Source organism: Odocoileus virginianus, chromosome 13, assembly GCF_023699985.2.
Source record: "Odocoileus virginianus isolate 20LAN1187 ecotype Illinois chromosome 13, Ovbor_1.2, whole genome shotgun sequence".
NCBI classification, from domain to species: Eukaryota; Metazoa; Chordata; class Mammalia; order Artiodactyla; family Cervidae; genus Odocoileus; species Odocoileus virginianus.
Genome location: NC_069686.1, coordinates 20,836,315 through 20,858,033, shown reverse-complemented (window position 1 = coordinate 20,858,033; position 21,719 = coordinate 20,836,315). Strand labels below are relative to the sequence as shown.

Here is a 21,719-nt window from a genome sequence, read left to right as displayed (position 1 = left end):
TAGTTTTTATTGTATGTCAAGTGCTATATATATTTATGCATTGAATCATCACAAAAACCAACCAACGTGGTATATGACAATGTGTTGTCCCATTTTATAGATGGGTGGGGAAGTACAGACACAGAGGTTAATAATCTTCTAAGGTTACAAAACTGGTTAATGGTTGAACCAAGTAACCTGGCCTCCAGGTTACTGACCTTAACCGTTGCCTACACTGACTGCCTCTCCGTATAATTTGTGACTTAGGGCATGGTATGAATACTGAGTTTTGGTCTTGTCTTTTATAGAAGGTCATTCCTGATCTCTGTTTCTCCAGTGAGAGGAGCGTGGTTGAGGGATGGGTGAAGATTTGTAAAGGGGGATGCCTGTATTGATTCCACGAGTATGTACGACCCACTTCTTGTGCAGCACACTGCACTAAGACACGGTTCTTGTTTCGTGTAATTTAAAGTTCAGCTGGCTAGATATTAACAACATGTGTGCAGGAAATAGTGAATGACTTCTAAGGAGAGCAGTTATGATCTGATGTGAGAATTTAGGGCATCATTGTATGGTCGTAAGCAGAGAGAATCACAGATGGTGCCCATATGTATGTACAGAAGATATTCTAGAACAATCCAGTTTAGGAGGAATTCATTTTGAGGGGGAAAGACTGGAAGCCAGTGCAGAGGGAATCTGCTCAGAAAACCCAATGGTCCCCTTTGAGAAGACTTGGACTCCCAAAGTTAAAATTCTCCCTTTTCATCTCTGAAGTACTGATGCCCCTAAAGATCCTTCTCTCTCAAGTAGACAATCATGAGTGCCAAATAAGCGGAGACACCTTCAGAAATAGGGGGCCCCATTTCAGACCTCAACATCGCCTCTGAAGCTGTTGCTGGAACCGAGGGCTCCCTAAGAGCCCTAAGTAATTATAAATGTTTGAGAAAAGTGAATTTCTATGCTGACAATAGTAATCCCAGTAAAAGGATGCTCATGAGAATCACTTTTATAGTAAATATGTGAGTGTCCCATAAACAGTGTCCAGTCATTTGTTTCCAAGTTTGCCCTTGATTTATGAGCTTTCTTAAACAGTTTGTTTTTTAAAAATTCATTCTTAAATATTCAGCTTTCATGGAAAATTTGATATAATAGATGGGAAGAGAAACCATTTTCAGTAGCTGTCACTGCTTTCAGGAACAACAACAACAAAAAAACACCTTCTTATTTCCCAGTTTCCACCAAGTAATTTTTCTAAGTAAAACGATTTTATTTTTATGAAGATTGACAGAGAAATTAGAGAACATAAAATGCTTGTGCTATAATAATTTTCTCTCCAGTTACAATTCGAGGGATTCAGCATGTCTTCATTCAGTAATGAAGCATAGTCTGTTTTGGAGATGCAAGTGAAAAGCCTTAAAGGACCAAATGTTCTTGCCTCCTGCTCTCCTTTATCAGCAGGCATGTGACCAACAGAAGGCGGGGCGGGGGGGGGGGGGGGGCGGGAGGCAGGCTCTCTGAGCTGCTTGTTCCTTGAATTCCCTTTTATAGAGGTTTCATGTGTTTAGAGACATTCAGAAGGTTTTGCCTCTGACTTCCTAAGGAAAAAGAGATGTAGATTTTCCCCTTCATTATCTGGTTTTTACAGTCCTTGCAACTTGAAGTGAAAAACCATAGAGCCTTTTCAATTGACCCAGTTCCTGAACAGGTTGAATCCAACTCAAACCAGATTCTATTGATTTATCTCTGGAACATCCAGAGCTGGGGCTGTATGCAATAGAGAACAATCACTTAAATTATAATCCATGCTGAGGTTGGAGGCATCAGCAGAGGAGGGGGACTTTAAATGCTCTTCTTTCCCGACTCCTCCCTCCACCTGCCTGCTGCAAATTCAGGGCAGTTCTCAGGATGTCAGGCAGATGCCCAACTTTCAAGCCAGGGCATCAGGGAGCAAAATTTCCCTTTTGCTCTAAGGTTTAGGAGAGCATCTTAAAATGACCTCAATTATGGTTTGTAGACTTAGCCTTCAATGATTTAACAAAATACATGACCCTCTTGAATGAACTGAATGCAATGAAAAAACATACAATGCTTCTCAGGGTAAAATATTAGCCACTGTGGTGTTTTAGCAGATTTTGCGGTGAGGGCAGAAATGAAGAACTAAAAATATACAATCATTCAAGCTAGCACGTGAATATAACTTGTTCCAGAACAGAAGAGTTTCTCTCTTGACACCAGTTTCTGATCCTTCTTTGCTTTTCTTGTATGTTTTCGACTCTAGGCCAAGAAGAAATTGATGGTTAGCACCAAGAAGCATGAAGCACTTTTCCATCTTGTAGAAAGCTCCAAGCAGATTACAACTGAGAAGGAGAAGCAGAAGGTAACATCTCATGGCCAGCTGAGTGCATGTGGCTTAGAGATGGATGAGCAGCTTCCTGCCGTTAGCTGTGAACACAGGAGAATTGGCTGACTCCACCTCTGTGTGGGGTCTCTGCAGAGCTGTAGCATGGCAGAGTATGAGATGGGATCCAAAGTTATTCCTGGTCTCCACATATTTTTGAAAGGTATTATCAACAGATGACAAAGCAAACCAGTGTCCAATGTTTATGATAAGGAGCCCTATTAAACACCCCAAATAAGCTCATACCCCAAATAAGTAAGATATGCATATGCATAGCATAATACATAATGTACTTTACCTATCCTGTATATCCTATATATACTTTTATATTATATTAATGTTAAAAAATATAAAACATGAAAAAGTGGAAATATTTGAAGGATGTGGTAAAAATGAAATAATATTTTCAGTGATTAGTTGATCATGATGACTTCATGCAGTCATTCAGTGACATATACAAATAAAATATACATGTGGGACAAGGTTCAGCCTTAACCCTAGTGAAATATAAATTTGTATTTCTAATATGTCCTCTTATAATGTCATGTTTTTGGTTAGCTTCTCATCAGCTCTCATTAGATCATGTCAGTTTTTACCTTTTCACGCAGGTGATGATGCAGCCATCATCCGGAACGGAAGAAAGCAGGAGCTCTGACACTTTCCTGTGGCTTTCTTGCATTTGCATTGTTAGTATTTCCTGTGGCTTTCTTGTGCTTGCATTGTTAACATCAATCTATAGCTTCACAGCAGAAATCTGCATAAAGCATGTATCAATTTTGTGTATGAACCTAACTGAAGCTAGATGAGGACGTCCCTGGCAGTTCAGTGGTTAAGACTTTGAGCTTCCACTGCAGAGGACTCGTGTTCAATCCCTGGTCAGGGAACTAAGATTCCAAATGCTGAGTGGTGAGACCAAAAATATAAATTAATAAATAAATAAAGCTAGATAATACATCTGCAAATCCATATGATCCAGACTCCTTATGAGGGGCACATGTACATAGATACTGAGAGTGAAGAAGATGTGTATAAAGACCCACATCAGCATCTCATGTTGTAAAATTTCCACTCTCCCTCCAGAACACTTCAGAATCCTCAACTGTCCTTGTGTGGGCACCAGTATCACTTCATACATTGAATAAGAGTAAGCTGGAACACTCTCTTTATGCAGAAATGAACACAAATAATATTGAAATACTAATTATTTTGCACACCCCAGGTGGTGTGTGCCCCAGACTGGAAACCTCTGAAATAGTCAATATCTTCCCCTAAAGATGGGCTCCCTCTAAGGAAATGCAGGCCACACACTGCAACCCAAAACATCCTTAAAAGAAGACAAGAATTGTCATCACCAAGTAACTCTATCTCACCTGAGAAGCTATTAGCTGAATAACTTAAATTCATTGTTAGCAAGATTTTACAAGGTTCTTGTGTCAATCTTCACAGTTTGAAATGATCATAATAACAAGGATTAAATAATGAGACAGCTTCCAAGGAGGAGGCAAAACCAAAGTAGGTTAAAAACCTAAGCTCTGGGACCCTGCTGTAGGCATTCGGGGCCCTCATTAGAAGCTATTGTTCATTGACGTCAGGGAATAACAAGGGGAATAGCATGGGCAGCTAAGTGCTGAATTTCTGCTTCCTTCCCTCATTAGCTGCTTTCCAGGGAGGCGGAAGTCTGTGATCCTCCCCCCAACTCTCTCCAGCTGGTCCTGTTAACTATAGCCCTTAGTTGTCATTACGTCACAGACCCCTACCACCTTCATCACTATATCTGGTAGCTTTCTCATTTTTAGTCCCAAGGCTAAACACCTAAGGCAGCGTTCATCTCTGCATCTCACAGAGCCCTGCCCGTGACCTCCTCCCTGGCCTGGCCTGGTTTGTGCCACTCATCAGTCCTTGTTTTCCTGCTCAGCAATCCTTACTCTCCCCAGAAGCTGATCTGCATCTTCACTCTTCTCACTACTGTCTCCATCATCCACTCTCGGCAGATGATCTCACCTACAGCGTCACAGAGAACCCGGCGGTCAGCACGGCCACCTGCCTACTGAAGTGCTGTGTGCAGTGGGACAGGCTAGTTTTTCATCCTGTGTTTGGACTCCCAGCCCCGCCTCCTCTCAGTGACCCTTCCCTTGATTATTCCCTTCTCTCCCGGATCTCAGACAGACTCCTCTCCAAGAGTTGCTTCCCATCAGCCTTCTCGACTTCCCTCTATCTTGGGAGAGTAGAAAGAGTCGGGGAGACAGCCTCCATGACCACAGTCCTGTTCCTCTCCACATGTCTTCTCTTTATTTATTTATGTTTTTACTTTTTGCCTGTGCTGTGCAGTATGTGGAATCTTAGTCCCCACCCCTGCCCAGGGATTGAACCCATGCCCCCAGAACTGGAAGCGCAGAGTCTTAGCCAATGGACCACCAGGGAAGTCCCTCTTTCTTTTTACAAGAAGATTCATTGAAAGGGTTATCTGTGCTCTGTCTCCACTTCCTCATCTGTTCACTCCTCAAAGCAACAACCAATATTTCCCCACCAATTTGCTAGGAATGTTCTTACCCTTGAATACAATGTGGTCCTTGTTACTAAAGCTAATAGGGTGCTTTCCAGTTCTGACTTTATTGAATTTCTTAAAAGTGTCAATCACCATTGAATTTCCCCTTCTAGAAATATTCTCAACTTCAACAAATCTTACTCTTTTGATTTTCCTGTCAATTTTTTCTTAAGCTCCTTTATGGACTTCCCTTGTTCCTCCTGAACTGTCTATATTGCTCTGTCTGATGATATCCCTCCTGGGCCTCATTCTGTTTTATTTGGCTTGTATCTCGAGTCTGACACAGTACTCTCAATATCAAGTGCTCAGTAACAACAGGTACTCAACAAATATTTTCTCAAAGCTCCATCTACTATGTCTCTGCTGACAATACCCCAGTTTATATCTCCAAACCAAACCAGTTTCTAAACTGCACTCTAGCATTTCAAACAAACTCAGTATCCAAAGTCAAAACCATCCCTTCCCTTTACCAAAAGTATTTTGAATGCCTCTGTTTTTTATATCTTTGAATATTACCATCCACATACCCTTCCAATGCTAAGTCCTAACCTAAATGCTTCTTGAATTTATCCGCGCATATTTCTCTCCACAGGCACTAGTCTCTCCCAGGCCACTGTCATCACTACTTGGGTTACTCCAATTGACAAACTGGTGTCTTGGCTTTCGGTGTTGCATCTCCTTATCTATTCCCCATATACAAGCCAGGCTGACTTTTCTGGAACTTGAATCTGAGTGTATCATTCTCCTTTTAAAAGCCTTAAAATACACCCAGGTGACCTCAGAATAAAGAACATCTCCTCTATATGGCTCTTGAAGACCCTCCCTGACTTGATCCTTGCCTAACTCTTCAACGCTTTCACTTTGCTATTATTCCTCTCAAACTGTGTGCTCCAACCTCACCAAAAATGTCTTTTTGATACCATGTCAAGCTATTTTGCCTCACCAATTCCTACTTTCATGTTAGGTTTATTCACACAGGGGTCACTCTGTGATACCTGCCTACTTCTCTCATCCTGGGATCTATTACACAGAATAGCAATGGTCTGTGTTTGCTGAGCAGAAACTTCTAGTCAATAGCTATATAGTGCAGGCTGATGAACGTGAGTTGTCATCTTCAAAGTGACTCCATTCTTATTGCTACAGACCTGGGCACACTCAACAAGGACCAGGGAACAATGACTTGGCCAAGTATAGCCATGGTACACATTCAAGTCTTTCTCTGTATCATTATTAGGCTAAAATTCACAAGCCCATGTCTCTATAGATAAATGGCTCATTACACTTGATATGCAAAACCAACCATGTCCTGAGTACACCATACATCAGAGATGAGGGACAGTTGAATGGCTAGCATGTGAACTGGAATAATAAAGTGAATGGTGTTAACATTCAGCATTTTGGATGAATGTTCATTACTGAAATGTTAGTCAAAATGTCCTTAAACATAAAGAGGGGAATTCTTAAAAACATTCATCTCTATCCTTGAAATTCTTAAGCTGCTTAAATCAGAGGGATCCTTGGTGTTCCTGAACTGTGATTTGGGGACCATGTGCATCAGAATCATCTGAGGAGGCAATGAAAATTCAGATTGCCCAATCCCACTACAGAACTACTGAATCAATATTGCTACTTGTGGGACCCTGAAAATTTCCAAGAATGTCTGGTCATTCCTAGGCATATTAAATCTGAGAATCCTTCATATAATGCAACTTCTTCCTTTCTCAAAGATGTGAGATTTTGAGAATTCAGTTCAAGCTACCCTGGTTCAGAGAGTTTTGTATCACTTTGATTTTTACCATCAGAATAGCCAGTTTGAAGGATTAGTTAGGGGGGCTCTTTGGTAAGGTGCAGAACATTGGGAATCAGGATCCCTGATGGGAGACTGGAGATTTCCCATTTGACAAGTGTAGGAAAGCATTTGTCAAGCTGTCCATGACTTACAGTGAACAGTGGCATGTATCAGGCTCTTTGCAAAGAGTCGGACACACCTGAGTGACTGAACAACCACAGGCTCTTCACTAGTAATAGTCATGCTCACTTGTCTTTGAGTGCTATGCTATTGACAAATTTTGAGCAATGTGCCCTGTCCCTTACCTGCATCACCTGCTGGACTCCTCAAGACAACACAGTGGGGACTCCCCTGTGGCGGTTCAGTGGGTAAGACTCCGCGCTTCCAGTGTAGGGTGAGCAGGTTCAATCCCTAGTTGGGAAACTAAGATTTTTACCTGCCATGCAGTGTGGCCAAAAGCCAAAAAAAAAAAAAAAAAAAACCCCAAAAACAGAAAACAAACAATACAATGAAGTGGGAGTATCACTATGCCCATCACAAAGATGAGGAAACTGTGTCTTGTGAAGTAACTCACCAGCAGTTAGAACCAGGACTGTAATCCTGAAGTTTGATTCCAGAGTTATACTGCAGAGTTTACATAGTGATGAAGTGATAGAATGTTCCAGACCTAATGCTAGTTCTACAAATTATCTAATTGTACAAATCTCTACCTGTGCCAGTAAGAAATGCCGAGGACTAAAGAATTTACTAAATAAGAGTACAAGAATCACCAGTAGATTACAGTCTGGAGTTGCAACTTCCTGATCTGAACTTGCTTCTCCTCACCTGTCATTTGGCCTCATCCCTCAACTGATGAAAGCAGACATATCACATCATATTTAAGGACCTCTATTTCCTCATAGAAAAATTGAAGGAATCCTATTGAAAGGGCCTTAGGCTTCCTTTCAGTTCTGACATCCCTGTTTTCTGAGAAAGATCTTTGATTTTGTCATCTATTGTTACTGTTTGTGACTTTAGCTGGGAGATGAGAAACTCATCATGGGGATGCATGTAATTCTTTCTCTGGAATTACCAAGGACTTTCATAAATGTGTTCCTGAATATGTGACACTGATGTTTTACTTTAGCTCCTCAATAAACTGAAAAAATCAACCGAGAAGTTATCAAAAGAAGATGAAAATTACTACCAAAAAAACGTGGCAAGCTGTTCTACAAGACTGAAATGGGAGAACACACTGGAAAATTGCTTCCAGGTAAGTTATGCATTCATGGTTTTTTGTTTTTCTTTTTCCAAGGAGGCTTTGTGTGGGAGAGAAATCACTGCTCCTAGGCACCCTTCAAGGGCTATGAGAAAAACATTTAACCTCTCTGTCTCCATCCATCTCATCCTCCTCTCTACCTCACAGCAGTGGGGGATAATTGTGGTTCTTACTGTCTGGCTGCCAGGATGTAGTGCACAGTTACTAACTACCCTTACCAGAGGCTCTTACTGAGCCTCTCCTTCCTTTTTCTCAATGCCTTTTTCTCCTTTTAGGATCTTCCTCCACCCTCTCTTCCCACCACACCCCACTTTCAGCAGTCCCTACTTTTATGTTGAAACATCATGGACATTATCTTCTTCACTTACAAAGTCTTCCTGATGGTGACAAGATGTACGTTTCCTTATATTTCAAAAAACCTCCATTCAGCTCAGCTTTAAAAATATTTAAGACCCTAGGTTTTTTTTGTTTTTTTGTTTTTTTAAGAATTCAAATCACATGGAGAATCTACTAGAAGCCAGAATCTCCATAAAGAAAAGAAAGGTTTCCTTTCATCTTTTTTGTTTCCTGGTTTGTTGCTACCACCATGCTGGAGAACACTGGAACATTACTCCCTCTTCCTTTGAGTTCACATAGTTCCTCTTATCCCACATGAGTTCTATTAGGTTCTAAACTTCTCCTCTGGCTTAGAGCTATCCTCTGCCCCCTGAATGCCAAACCAAGCCCCACTAGACCCACTTGAGATGTTCCTGTCGAGTCATCCTTGCCTCACCTTAACCAATAAGGATTCCCTTCCTTAGTATTTCCGTGGCTTGGACATACTGAGTCTATACCAACAAGTCTGTGATTCACATATTACACTGTGTATTCTTATTCTCTGTTGTTTACAAATGACATGAATAACATGTGATATTCATGAAGGCATATAACAAAAGCTGGCTGAACTCAATTAAAAGAGAATTTATTAGAAGTGTGGGAGATAGAAATGGGTCCACCAGGGTTGTTCCATTTCATTAGTTTCCCCCCTTCTCCAGCTGTTCTTCCTCTGTCCGGTCTGACTCTCCAGATTGGATTCACAAATTCTTTCAGAGGACATTCACTGAACCATGCTCAAGGCAGTTTACTAGATACTGTGAAAAATAGTATAAAATTTCAAGTGCAAATATTAAGAAATGAAACCAATTCCACAAATCATATGTCAAAATGAGTCATCACTTCATAATTATATGTTCAAGCCATACTTCCTACCTTCCAAGAAGAAACAATTCAGTTGGCAGAAATAACCTGTATTTTGAAATATAATAGCCACTCAAGAATCTCATAGTGGTCCAGTGGTTAGGAATCTGTGTTCTCACTGACATGGGCCTGGCTTCAGTCCCTGGTCAGGAACTAAAATCCTGCAAACTGTGCAAAATAAAATAATGTGTGAGGCCAAAATAAAACAGTAATAGCCACTCTATCAAAAATGACCACAAATCAAATGTTTGGTACTGGTAATATTTACTCAAGGAATTATTTTAGAAAACCATTTGCAATAAGTGCAAAGAATCTTAAAAATGTTCACAATTTCAACCAGTGTTTCTCATGTGAGCCACAGAACACAGAAAATAATGTGAGTGGCTGTTTTCTCAGTTCCCCAAGGATGGTGGTAACTAATACCACTTTAGATGCAATGGAGAGATGGTAACTCAATGCAGACAATAGATGCCTTAGGACATAGGGCTTAATTCTCTCTTAGAACCTCAGTTGAAAAACCTAATTTCCTTTCCATAAATCCATCTGAGGAAATAAATGAAAAACAAAGCACAGATTTCTGTTCAAATACATTAAAAGTAAAAGGGAAGAAACAATACAAGTGGCCAATGTTAAGAAGATAAATCAATACACTCTATACAAGGGATTATTCATTAAAACAATGTTTTGGAAACTAATAGCATTGGAAACTGCTTATATACAATGTTAAGTGAAAAAACAGTATAGCAATTTGTATAATTTGGTTGATAACTAGAAATATAAAATCACACATACACATATACCTCAACAGACTAAAATACATCAAAATGTTAACAAGGGTCCTCTCTGGGTGGAAGAATTAGAAATGGTTTTAAAATGTGTTTTCTTGTAGCCCTTTATGGACCCAGAACAAGGTATGGAGTCCTTGTTAAAATTTGGGTTCCTGGACTTCTCTGGTAGTCCAGTGGTTAAGATTTCACATTTCCATTGCAGGGGGCCTCAGGTTTGATCCCTGGTGGGGAAACTAAGATTCCACATGCTGTGCAGGGCAGTCAAAAATAAATAAATAAAATTGAGGATAAACTGACTCTTAAGCCCTGAGTTGGGAATGAGGAGTTTTAGGCTAAAAAAAAAATTAAAATGCAGATATATGAGTGCCTGCCTACATAGGATGAGTCACAACTTCTGAATGATTTTAGGAAGGGATCTCGGTGATTGCTATGCATAGTAATGTTTAAGAGTTTCTGCTCAAGAAAAAGCAAGATATTTCTTTGATCAGTTTCATGAAAACAATTTAGATGAAAATGAAGTCCCTCCAAGCTCCCTGGGTAGTACTAACCAGGAGCCAGAACAGCAGGAAATGAAAAGAATGAATGAAGAGTGTGAATTATCATGAAGCCTGGGCCCAGACAACCTCTCCATCTACTTTTCCTTGATAACTTCTTGATCGCACTTTCCTTTCTCGTGCTGTTGTGAAAACACACAAGGAAAATTTGAGGTCCTCCAGAGTCTCTTGCTTCTCTGCGCCCTATTTTATACAAAAAGAACAAGATAATAGAAAGCAATAATTCATTAAATGAGATATGGATTTCCCCTTTGCACAGTGGAATTTATCTCAGCCTCCTTTCATGAGCACACATAGATCATCTTAACGATTTCCCTGAAATGTAATTAAAATCTGTTAAATATTACCATTGCCAGCAAGGGACAGGATTACTTTAGTCTCAGATTGATGCTAGTGGCTCAGCACTTGTCACAGTAAAGAAACAGCTGCCCAGCAGGGATTCAGTGTTTCCCAAACCTGGCTTTTGTTTTCCATCCTGTCCTTTGCTCGTAGTGCTAAACTAGAACCGCTGCTTTCCATATCTTTCTATCATGTAAAGACTCTTTCTGAAGACGGTTCAACTTGCGGTCCAGGACATTGAGCAAGTTTATTTTACATATTTGTTAGAGGAGGCATATGGTTTGTGCCCTGTGAAGAAGCGTTTACATTTACTAGGCTACTCTTCTGGGTCTTTAATCCTGTATCTGGGAGACAGAGGGCACGTTCAAATGGCTGGTACTTGAGATTTTGGAGAAAGATTAAGGAGACCAACAGCAGAAACAAAAGGTATTTCATTTCCGTTGACTTACAAAAATTGTGCAGATTCTGACTAGACAAGGAAGATGGCCTTGGGGAGCAGAGCTCCAGGCTTCCCAATTCAAAAGTCAAGACACTTGGCACAGGATCAAAGTTTGCATGTGGTTGACATAGATGTTTACAGTCACTGCAGCCTTTTAGCACTTGCATTTAATAGTAGCATTAAAATGACTGTATACTAGTAAAGTGGGGTGTGTTCAGACAGCAGAACATTATTCATCCTTAAAAGGAAGGAAATTCTGACCCAAGCTACAAGGATGAATCTTGAAGATTTTATACTAAGTGAAATAAGCCAGACACAAATGGACAAATATTGCATGATTCTTCTTAGAAGAGACGCTTAGGATAGGTTCAGATTCATAGAAGACAGCAAGTAGAATTGTGGCTGCTGGGATGATGAGGGGAGAGAGAATGGGGAGTTATTGTTTAATGGGCACAGAGTTTCAGTTTTGCAAGATGAAAAAAATTCTGGATATGGATAGTGGTAGTGATTGCACAATGATTTCAATGGACTTAATGACACTGAACTGTACACTTGAAAGTGGTGAAAATGGTAAGCTTTACGCAACAATTACACACATTTTTAAAAAAATTTAATGACTATATACCATAGGTGAAATAACAACAGGATATGAAGGCAGTCTACATACAGGGATATAAAGGAGCACTGTACTGGACAGGCCAGTGGCTCCTGCAAGTGTGCTGAGAAGCAGGATGAGAGAAGCCAGTGGCCTTTGTGATGTCCCCGCACCCCCACACTACCTAAGGCCTTGAATACAGTCCACCCTTCTTACTTCTTTGGTAATGCTACCCACTGATTTGCCCACATTCTTTCTCATGAAGGACTCTTGCTGAGTGCTCTTTACTGTGGGAAGGGGTGAGGTAGAAAGGCAGGTATGAGAGGAACCAGCCCAGCCTCTGGATAAAGGGGGAAAGCCCAGGCCTTGCCCTTACAGAAACAGAATGAGGCATTATGTCTTGGACACCTGCCACCTCTGTCAAACCCACTGGTATCTGGGCACATACCCAGCAGCCTCCTGCAGTCCCCAACATAGCCTAGGAATCCCCAGTGTGTATTCCAGTTGACCCAGCCTTCTCTGAACTTTTCTATTTCCTCAAAATGAGCAGTCCTCAGCTTGGCTCCCAGTGAGTGGCAAGAGCCTGATAACTAATTTTTTCTAAAATGTTAATGGCTGACAAGCCAGATGTGACCTCCCTAATTTCATTTATTCTTCCCAGTTAAAAAAACAAACCAACTAAAACTCCAAGAGTGGAATTTTTGTCATCCCACACAAAATGAGAAGAAGGCTGTATTCCCACCTTCAAAGAGTGGTCTCTGAACTCCCAGCCCAGGAAAATGACTTGGTCAGACTTTAAGGTCCTGCTCTCATCACATAAGCTTCCTTAAGAAGAGAATTCGCATCTCATCATTGCTATCCCTGCAAAGACTAACAGAATGCCTTGTATGTGCTGCAAACAATTCTAGAAATATTTAGTGTCTGACTGCATTTCCTAAATACAGAAGGGCTTTTACTGGGTTTCATTCTTTTTCTGGAATGCACAAATGATTTCAAATGATTTCTTTCTCCCCCTTCTTTGTGAACATCAAGTAACCTATGGCATCCACCTGTGGGCCTTTTGGCCTAGAAAAGACGGGGAAAGTATGAGAGTGAAATCAATCCTGCATGCATGCATGCTCGGTCATGTCCAACTCTGCAACCCTGTGGACTGTAGCCCACCAGGCTCCTCTGTCCATGGGATTCTCCAGGCAAGAATACTGGAGTGGGTTGCCATGCCCTCCTCCAGGGGATCTTGCTGACCCAGGAATCAAACCCACATCTCCTGTATCTCCTGCATTGCCGTGGATTCTTTACCCCTGAGCCAGCAGGGAAGCCTAAATTAATCCTAATAGAGGATAAATAGACAGACACCAAATCCATTCCTTTCCTGGGAACCTGCCCTCTCTGCAGTTTGGATCAAGAGGCACAAACAGGATGGCTCACTCACTTTCTTCAGTGTGTTAGTGCTTTGTGGGCACCTTTAATTTTGTAAATATAACAGTTCAGTTCACTTCAGTAGCTCAGTCGTGTCTGACTCTTTGCGACCCCATGAATCACAGCACACCAGGCCTCCCTGTCCATCACCAACTCCCGGAGTTTACTCAGACTCATGTCTATCGAGTCAGTGATGCCATCCAGCCATCTCATCCTCCATCGCCCCCTTCTCTTCTTGCCCCCAATCTCTCCCAGCATCAGGGTCTTTTCCAATGAGTCAACTCTTCGCATGAGGTGGTCAAAGTATTGGAGTTTCAGCTTCATCATCAGTCTTTCCAATGAACACCCAGGAGTGATCTCCTCTAGGATGGACTGGTAGGATCTCCTTGCAGTCCAAGGGACTCTCAAGAGTCTTCTCCAACACCACAGTTCAAAAGCATCAATTCTCCTGCGCTCAGTTTTCTTCACAACTCTTACATCCATACATGACCACTGGAAAAACCATAGCCTTGACTAGACGGACCTTTGTTGGCAAATATAACAGTGGGCTGATGTAATATCATTTTTTATCCTTTTCAGAGCATCCTGGAGCTGGAGAAAGAAAGAATTCAACTTTTATGCAATAACTTAAACCAGTACTCCCAACATATTTCTGTTTTTGGCCAGACCTTGACCACAGTGAGTAGTAGAGAATTTGCCGTCTCTGGTGTGCATGGTAAGAACTGGCAGGAAACATGTCTTCTGCAACCTTGTTCTGCTTTTCTTGGCCTTGCAGTGCCACACGCAGATTCACTGTGCCATCAGCCAAATAGACATCGAAAAAGATATCCAGGCTCTCATGGAAGAAACCACAGTTTCATCTACAGAAAATAAATCTGAGTTCCTATTAACCGACTACTTTGTAAGTATGAATGGAAGGAGGTTTCATTAGTGGGGAACCTCAGTCATATACTGAGGGATTCATTTCTTTAAAAATTGAGAGCAATTGTAAAGGAAACATTGTTTTGTAAATTAAAATATTGACTTTTTATAGTCTGCATAAGTTTAAAAACTGTGGCTTACAGATGGGGTGATGAAAATATGTCTCCAGTATTCTCTGCAAGGGAAGAAAGTCAAAGAGGATCTTAGACTGAATCTTTTTATTTTTGAAGCAAATATTTAATTTTTTAAATTAAAAAAATTAATTTTCATTGGAGTTTAATCAATTAACAATGTTGTGTTGGTTTCAAATGTACAGCAAAGTGACTTGGTCATACAAATACATGTATCTATTCTTTTTCAAATTCTTCTCCCATTTAGGTTATTACATAGTATTGATCAGAGCTCCCTGTGAAAGACAAAGTAAATTAGCAATTGAAATATCTGTTCAAAGCAGAAACAAAGATAGAGATGAAAGTGGGAAGGAAGATTTGATTACATGGAGAAAGTACCTTTTTTCTTCCAAATAGTGTAGGTGATCCCTGAGATGAGACAATGTACAATAAAATATATCTATTACTTTCCTGTGAAAATACCTCTATAAGACAAACTGTCAATAAAATAAGGGTCATTCTCCTTGAAAATTTGACTAAGGTCCTATTGAAACATAAAGAAGCAGCCACAATGGTTTATCTTTAATTGACATGCCCATGGGAAATTTTGGTTTCTATTGTCATTTCAGTGCACCAGAACTAATGACTATGTATGTTGTCTTAGAGAATGGACTGATTCTCCAACTGGGAGAATAAGATTTTCTTAATATCCTTAATATTCTTGATGCTTTTCAATTGTGCTAGAGAAGACTCTTGAGTCCCTTGGACTACAAAGAGATCAAACCAGTCAATCCTGAAGGAAATCAACCCTGAATATTCATTGGAAAGACTGATGCTGAAGCTGAAGCTCCAATACTTTGGCCATTTGATGTGAAGAGATAACTCATTGGAAAAGACTCTGAATCTTTCCCTGCTGGGAAAGATTGAGGGCAGGAGGAGAGGAGGGGAAGAATGAGATGGTTGGATTGTATCACCGATTCAATGGACATGAACTTGGGCAAACTCTGGGAGATAATGAGGGACAGGGAGGCCTGGTGTCCTGCAGTCCATGAGACCGAAAGAAGTCAGACACAACTTAGTGACTGAAAAACAGCAACAATATTCTTAAAGCAAAACACCTCCAAAATCTAACTTTATAGTCATTAGCAGTAAGTGTAGACTGGGTTTTATCGAGTGCTACAAAATTCACACAGACTAGGGTAAGACAGGAAAACAATCTGAGTGTAAATATTGAAGGGCTGGTGATTAGTGTGAAAAATATTTGTAAGTTTACTGTAAAGGTCATGTGAAAAGACTATATCTGTGGTTTAAATGCCACCTCTGGTATTGATCTTCTTTCTGACAAATTTTTGGAAGAGAAGAACAGATTTAAGAAAGTTAATGATGGCAGTCTACTCTATCTCAAGTTGATCCAGTAGTAATCTATTCCTGGAAATACTTTTGCAAACAATAGACATCCCCAAAGACACCAAATGTAGTCTTGGACTGACATGGAATTTAGATTATAATGTGCATTCCTCCAGCAAGAAAGGGTTGATGGTTGGACTGAGGCATCCTTGCAGTTGGTAAACTAAGAGCCCACCTGCAGGGGTAATGTCAGCTTGGGCCTCAGCCTCGGGCAGATGTGTGATGGAGTGGACTGGTGGAGACTTGGGAGTCACAGAAGTTGGCTTTCAGGAGTAATTAGTTACTAGCTGTTTAGTCTTGGGCCTTCATTTATTTCTGAGTATCACAGGTAAGATGGGGAAAATAAAGCCAATTTCATAGAGTTGTTATAAGAATCACACAAATGAAAGGTACAGAAAAAAAATTATATAGTACACAGCATATTGGTATTTCTGCCAGCAATCTTGATTCCAGCTTGTGCTTCCTCGAGCCCAGCGTTTCTCATGATGTAGTCTGCATAGAAGTTAAATAAGCAGGGTGACAACATACAGCCTTGACGTACGCCTTTTCCTATTTGGAGCCAGTCTGTTGTTCCATGTCCAGTTCTAACTGTTGCTTCCTGACCTGCATACCGGTTTCTCAAGAGGCAGGTCAGATGATCTGGTATTCCCATCTCTTTCAGAATTTTCCACAGTTTATTGTGATCCACACAGTCAAAGGCTTTGGCATAGTCAATAAAGCAGAAATAGATGTTTTTCTAGAACTCTCTTGCTTTTTCAATGATCCAGCAGATGTTGGCAATTTGATCTCTGGTTCCTCTGCCTTTTCTAAAACCAGCTTGAACATCTGAAAGTTCACAGTTCAAGTATTGCTAAAGCCTGGCTTGGAGAATTTTGAGCATTACTTTACTAGTGTGTGAGATGAGTGCAATTGTGTGCTAGTTTGAGCATTCTTTGGTATTGCCTTTCTTTGGGGTTGGAATGAAAACTGACCTATTCCAGTCCAGTGGCCACTGCTGAGTTTTCCAAATTTGCTGGCATATTGAGTGCAGCACTTCCACAGCATCATCTGTTAGGATTTGAAATAGCTCAACTGGAATTCCATCACCTCCACTGGCTTTGTTTGTAGTGAAGCTTCCTAAGGCCCACCTGACTTCACATCCCAGGATGTCCAGGATAATCAATAACCTCAGATATGTAGATAACACCACCCTTATGGCAGAATGTGAAGAAGAACTAAAGAGCCTCTTGATGAAAGTGAAAGAGGAGAGTGAAAAAGTTGGCTTAAAGCTCATTCAGAAAACTAAGATTATGACATCCAGTCCCATCACTTAATGGCAAATAGATAGGGTAACAGTGGAAACAGTGGCTGACTTTATTTTTCTGGGGTCCAAAATCACTGCAGATGGTGATTGCAGCCATGAAATTAAAAGACGCTTATTCCTTGGAAGGCAAGTTTTGACCAACCTAGACAGCATATTACAAAGCAGAGACATTACTTTGTCAACAAAGGTCTGTCTAGTCAAGGCTATGGTTTTTCCAGTGGCCATGTATGGATGTGAGAATTGGACTATCAACCTGAGCACCGAAGAATTGATGCTTTTGAACTGTGGTGTTGGAGAAGACTCTCGAGAGTCCCTTGGACTGCAAGGAGATCCAACCAGTCCATCCTAAAGGAGATCAGTCCTGGGTGTTCATTGGAAGGACTTATGTTGAAGCTGAAACTCCAATACTTTGGCCACCTGATGCGAAGAGCTAACTCATTTGAAAACACCCTGATGTTGGGAAAGATTGAGGGCAGGAGGAGAAGGGGGACGACAGATGATGAGATGGTTGGGTGGCATCACTGACACAATGGACATGGGTTTGGGTGGACTCTGGGAGTTGGTGATGGGCACGGAGGCCTGGCGTGCTGCAGTTCATGGGGTCACAAAGAGTCTGACACAACTGAGTGACTGAACAGAACTGAATGCAGCATATAGGTTAAATATGTTAATCTCATCATATTTTTATAAAGGCTATTACAGTATTCTCTTTGCTCTAAATCATCACTCTTCCCTTTCTTCTGGACAATCTTTCTAAAGCTAATCTCTCCACCAATATTTAGGGTCCCAGTCTTTCTCCTTCCTTTTCAGATAAGTCCTGATTCCTCCATTTCCATCTTCAGTCATCAGTTTTCCCTCTTTCTCCAAGATTTCTGTCTCTATTTGCATTCATGATCAGCCACCACCCCACCAGACCTAACACCTTTTTGTTTTTGCACACAAAGGTTTTAATCATTTTAAGTTGCACATCACTGTAGGACATTTGCTCCTTGACTTGTTACTAGGCATTTACACCGTGTCCTAACATCTTTATTTTTTTCAATTCTGGAAATAATGCTTATGAAAGCTCTTACATAGTTAATAGTTCTCAATCTACATGGTAAAATTTCTACTTCAGCCCTCAAATCTGACCTAAACTACTTAGATAATTTTTTCTTCCCCTATATTTGCTCAAGCAACTGGTATGTTAATTTTTTATTTCACACAAATCCTCCCTCTATCCTTTGCTTGGCCCATTTCTCCTGCAAGTAGTGACTTTTGCCCTGCTTCCCCTCGACTGAAAGGTCCTGGTTAAGTCAGCTAGTCTCCTTAAAGTTCTCATGCCCCTGACCTTGGTGAGCCACACACTCCTATGAAATAGCTATAGTAACATTCACGTTCCAAGGGTAATTTTTTCTGTTAAAGTAAATTCTTGGCTATATACTTACCAGTTGTGAGCCAGATGTCTTCTTATTAAGCAGGTCTTAATAAGGTAAGGTTTACCTTAAAAAGGTAAACCTATCTGTGGAAAATCAAAGTTTATCCTGGTTTTATTATTATTTATTTTTCCTTCCATTAAGTTAACTTTGAATGTAGCAGTGAAAGTCTTAGTAGCAACTCTTCCTTTTTTCCACTTAAATTGTTAAACTTCCTTCTTTTTTCCTAAAGGAAGAAGATCCTAAAAATGCAATGAGCAAAGAGCGACAGACATCTTCAATAAAATCAAAACTGTTGAGGCTGCAAAAAGATATTGAAAAAGCCTCGCGAGACCAAGAAGGTATGTAACTATCTCTTCGATCGGCCTAATGAGAGAAAGTATTCTATCCTGAGGTTTCATTCAGAGTTGGGGTGCTTCTGCTTTTGCTGACTGGTGCAGGGATCATCTCCTTTAAAGGACCAAATGTCAGACCTAATTTGTGTGAATAAAGAAAAATTTTCTCTCAAAGGAGAGAGCAAAAAAATTAAACATGACATTTTGGTCCATCTGTGAGCTTTTTATAAATACTATATCACAGTTTCTAGAATTGTAACATTTTACTCCGTTCCTGAAATTGGCTGATACAAGGGACAATTAGTTTGGATTAAAACATAGTAAACCTACTAGGTGGTTTACTTCCCAGGTGGCGCTAGTTGTAAAGAACCTGCCTGCCAGTGTAGGAGATCCAGGTTCAATGCCAGGGTTGGGAAGATCTCCTGGAGAAGGAAATGACAACCCAGGCCAGTATTCTTGCCTGGGAAAGCCCAAGGACAGAGGAGCCTAGTGGGCTATAGTCCTTGCGGTCACAAAGAGTCAGACAGGACTTAGCAACTAAACAACAAAAACCTCTTATGTACAAGGCTTCCATTTATTTATTTTCCCCATATTAGTTTATATTATTCCATTGGAGGGGTGTTAATAGGTGATTTAAGATTTTTTAAATTAATTTATTTTGTACCAAAGTATTATTGATATACAGCACTAGATTAGTTCTAGGTCCACAGCTTAATGATTCAACACTTCTATGCTTTACAGAATGATCACCACTTGTTTTTTTTTTAAACCAACTTCCTGAGCGATGTGAAAATCATTCAAATTAAATCCTGTGCTTAGAGGTTAGGTATGTTAGAACATGAAGAAGCTCTAAAGTGCTACAGATAATGAAAACAATTCCATACTTGGGATCCTGATATGTGGAGCTAGTTTTTTGTGGACCAGAGAACACTATTGCAATATAATACTTGATAGGAAATCCAAGAGAGCAAAATGTTTAGAAATGTAAATACCAGCAGAGGAGAGCTTAAGATGATGGTAAATGTTAGGGAACTGCCACTGAATGGATCTACAGGAAGGACTCAAAAGCTCATCTTGAGTTTTTCATCTTGAACAGCAATCAAAACTCTTTAAGCACCAGCATTTCTCTAATCTCATTAAATGAAGGTACAGGTCACCCATTCAGTAAAATTTAGCAACAACTACATACACAAAGGGCTCCAGCCATTTGGGAAATGCTCCAGAAATCAGTTCTGGGTTCTGGCTCCCTCTGAGCGTAACCATCTTTAACCCCTGTCCCTCCAGGACTGAGCAATGGTGACTGGCAGTATGATTTCACTTGCAGGCTTGGAACGAATGCTGAGAGCCTACTCCAGCCACTCTTCCTTCTCAGACTCAGAGAGCGAAAAAAGCACAGCAGCCTTAATGGACGAGGTAAATATTTGCGGAGCACAGCTTCCTAGATTTAATGATGAAGGAGCTATTTGGGGAGCGCCTGTGTTCTGGCCCGTTTGACCGCTGTTTGCCTTCCCTTTCTCATGACACAGAACAGTCTAGTCAGACAGCTTGTAGGTCAGCTCCTTGACAAGTGGTTTGAGGAATCTGGAAAAACCCAGCTACTTAGAGTTGTTTGCTTTAGTGTCCTCCCAGGGCAAAAAAAAAAAAAAGGAAGCCTAAAATAAAATCCCTCCCTCGCCCCCACCATAGAATCACTCAGTCAAGGTCTGAAAATCATGTGTACTCTACCTCAGTTAACAGATGTGACTAAAAAACAAAGGCAGGGTCTGCTTTCAGAGAGGCCTGCATCCGGATCTAGCTCCGCCAGTTACAGGGACCTGGGACAGGTTTAGTTTTCTCATCTTGGAAGTGGGGATGTTGGTACTTACCTCAAAGGGGTTTTGTAAGGTTGAAAAGTATTTAGAAAATGCTAGCATAGTGCACAGAGGAGAGCTGAAATCCTGGCAGTTATTATAGAGATGCTGTTTCCCATTTATCCCCGAGCCAACATCAGGGTCCTCTGAGAGTAATGGGGGAAAGAAGAGATGTGGATGTACAGAGGGAAGATGGCTGTTTAGGGTGTGAGAGTTTCCAGGGAAACAGGGAAAAAAACTTCCGAGGCCAAGGTCATTTTGAGGGGAGGGGAGGTAGTCAGTGGAGGCAGGGAGAGGCACTTTCGGGCCATTTTGCCGAAAGCCTGGACTGCAGCAGCACCCCGACATTCGTTGCGATTGATGGGTGGTGCGACCTCTTCAAAGGAACCCACATTATAAGGAAGTTAGCAAAGGCCCATGAATTTTATACAGGAATAAAAACAAACAAATACTGTGACCTATGTGTGGCAAGGTACACAATTTCTGTTATGATTGGAGAGAAAGCTGATTGGGGTTAGAGAAGAATTCAGGAAGAGATTAAATCTTTAGCAATGTTTTGAAGGATCCAGGAAGCTGGGCCAGTTTTCCTTTCCTTGCACATGGCCTAACTCTCTTGTAAAAAGTACGTACCTAATAAATTCTGTCCGAAGATCAATTTCAATAGTCCTTTGGTAAAAATAGGCAGATGCAGCCAGGTACTGTTTATCTGTTTTTTAGCAGCAGCTTCCTTTAGTGGAGGTGCTGTTTCAGAAATAAACCTGACACTTTTTGTGAAAAGACAGACCTGAATTCTGTTCACTTGGAAACAGAGGTCTAATATCCTTGCAGTGACATATGGCTACAATTTTTATAAAATTATAAAACAGACTGAAAGACATTTTCTGTGACAACATAAAATGTTTGGCTAACTAATTCAGTGTAAATGATATTTACCGAAAGGAAATCATATGAAGTATTTTATGATGGCATTAATTTATAAGTTTATTTCTTTGGGTTCTTGCATAGCATTTTGCCATTGATACAGAATTTGTATTAGGATCTT

General features: G+C 40.6%; 1 protein-coding gene across 6 annotated transcripts in view; it reads left to right on the top strand.

Moving 5' to 3' along the window:
- Positions 1-21,719, top strand: part of NOSTRIN (nitric oxide synthase trafficking) — a 62,015-nt gene that overhangs the window by 33,017 nt on the left and 7,279 nt on the right. For 3 of the 6 annotated variants that reach the window (XM_070476085.1, XM_070476088.1, XM_070476084.1), the window contains 7 exons: positions 2,258-2,356; positions 2,986-3,063; positions 7,838-7,963; positions 13,916-14,014; positions 14,112-14,237; positions 18,725-18,833; positions 20,152-20,240. In XM_070476085.1, the coding sequence (XP_070332186.1) occupies positions 2,258-2,356; positions 2,986-3,063; positions 7,838-7,963; positions 13,916-14,014; positions 14,112-14,237; positions 18,725-18,833; positions 20,152-20,240 (726 nt within the window). The remainder of the gene's footprint in view (positions 1-2,257; positions 2,357-2,985; positions 3,064-7,837; positions 7,964-13,915; positions 14,015-14,111; positions 14,238-18,724; positions 18,834-20,151; positions 20,241-21,719) is intronic. The other 3 variants (XM_070476087.1, XM_070476089.1, XM_070476086.1) reach the window with 1 other exon arrangement.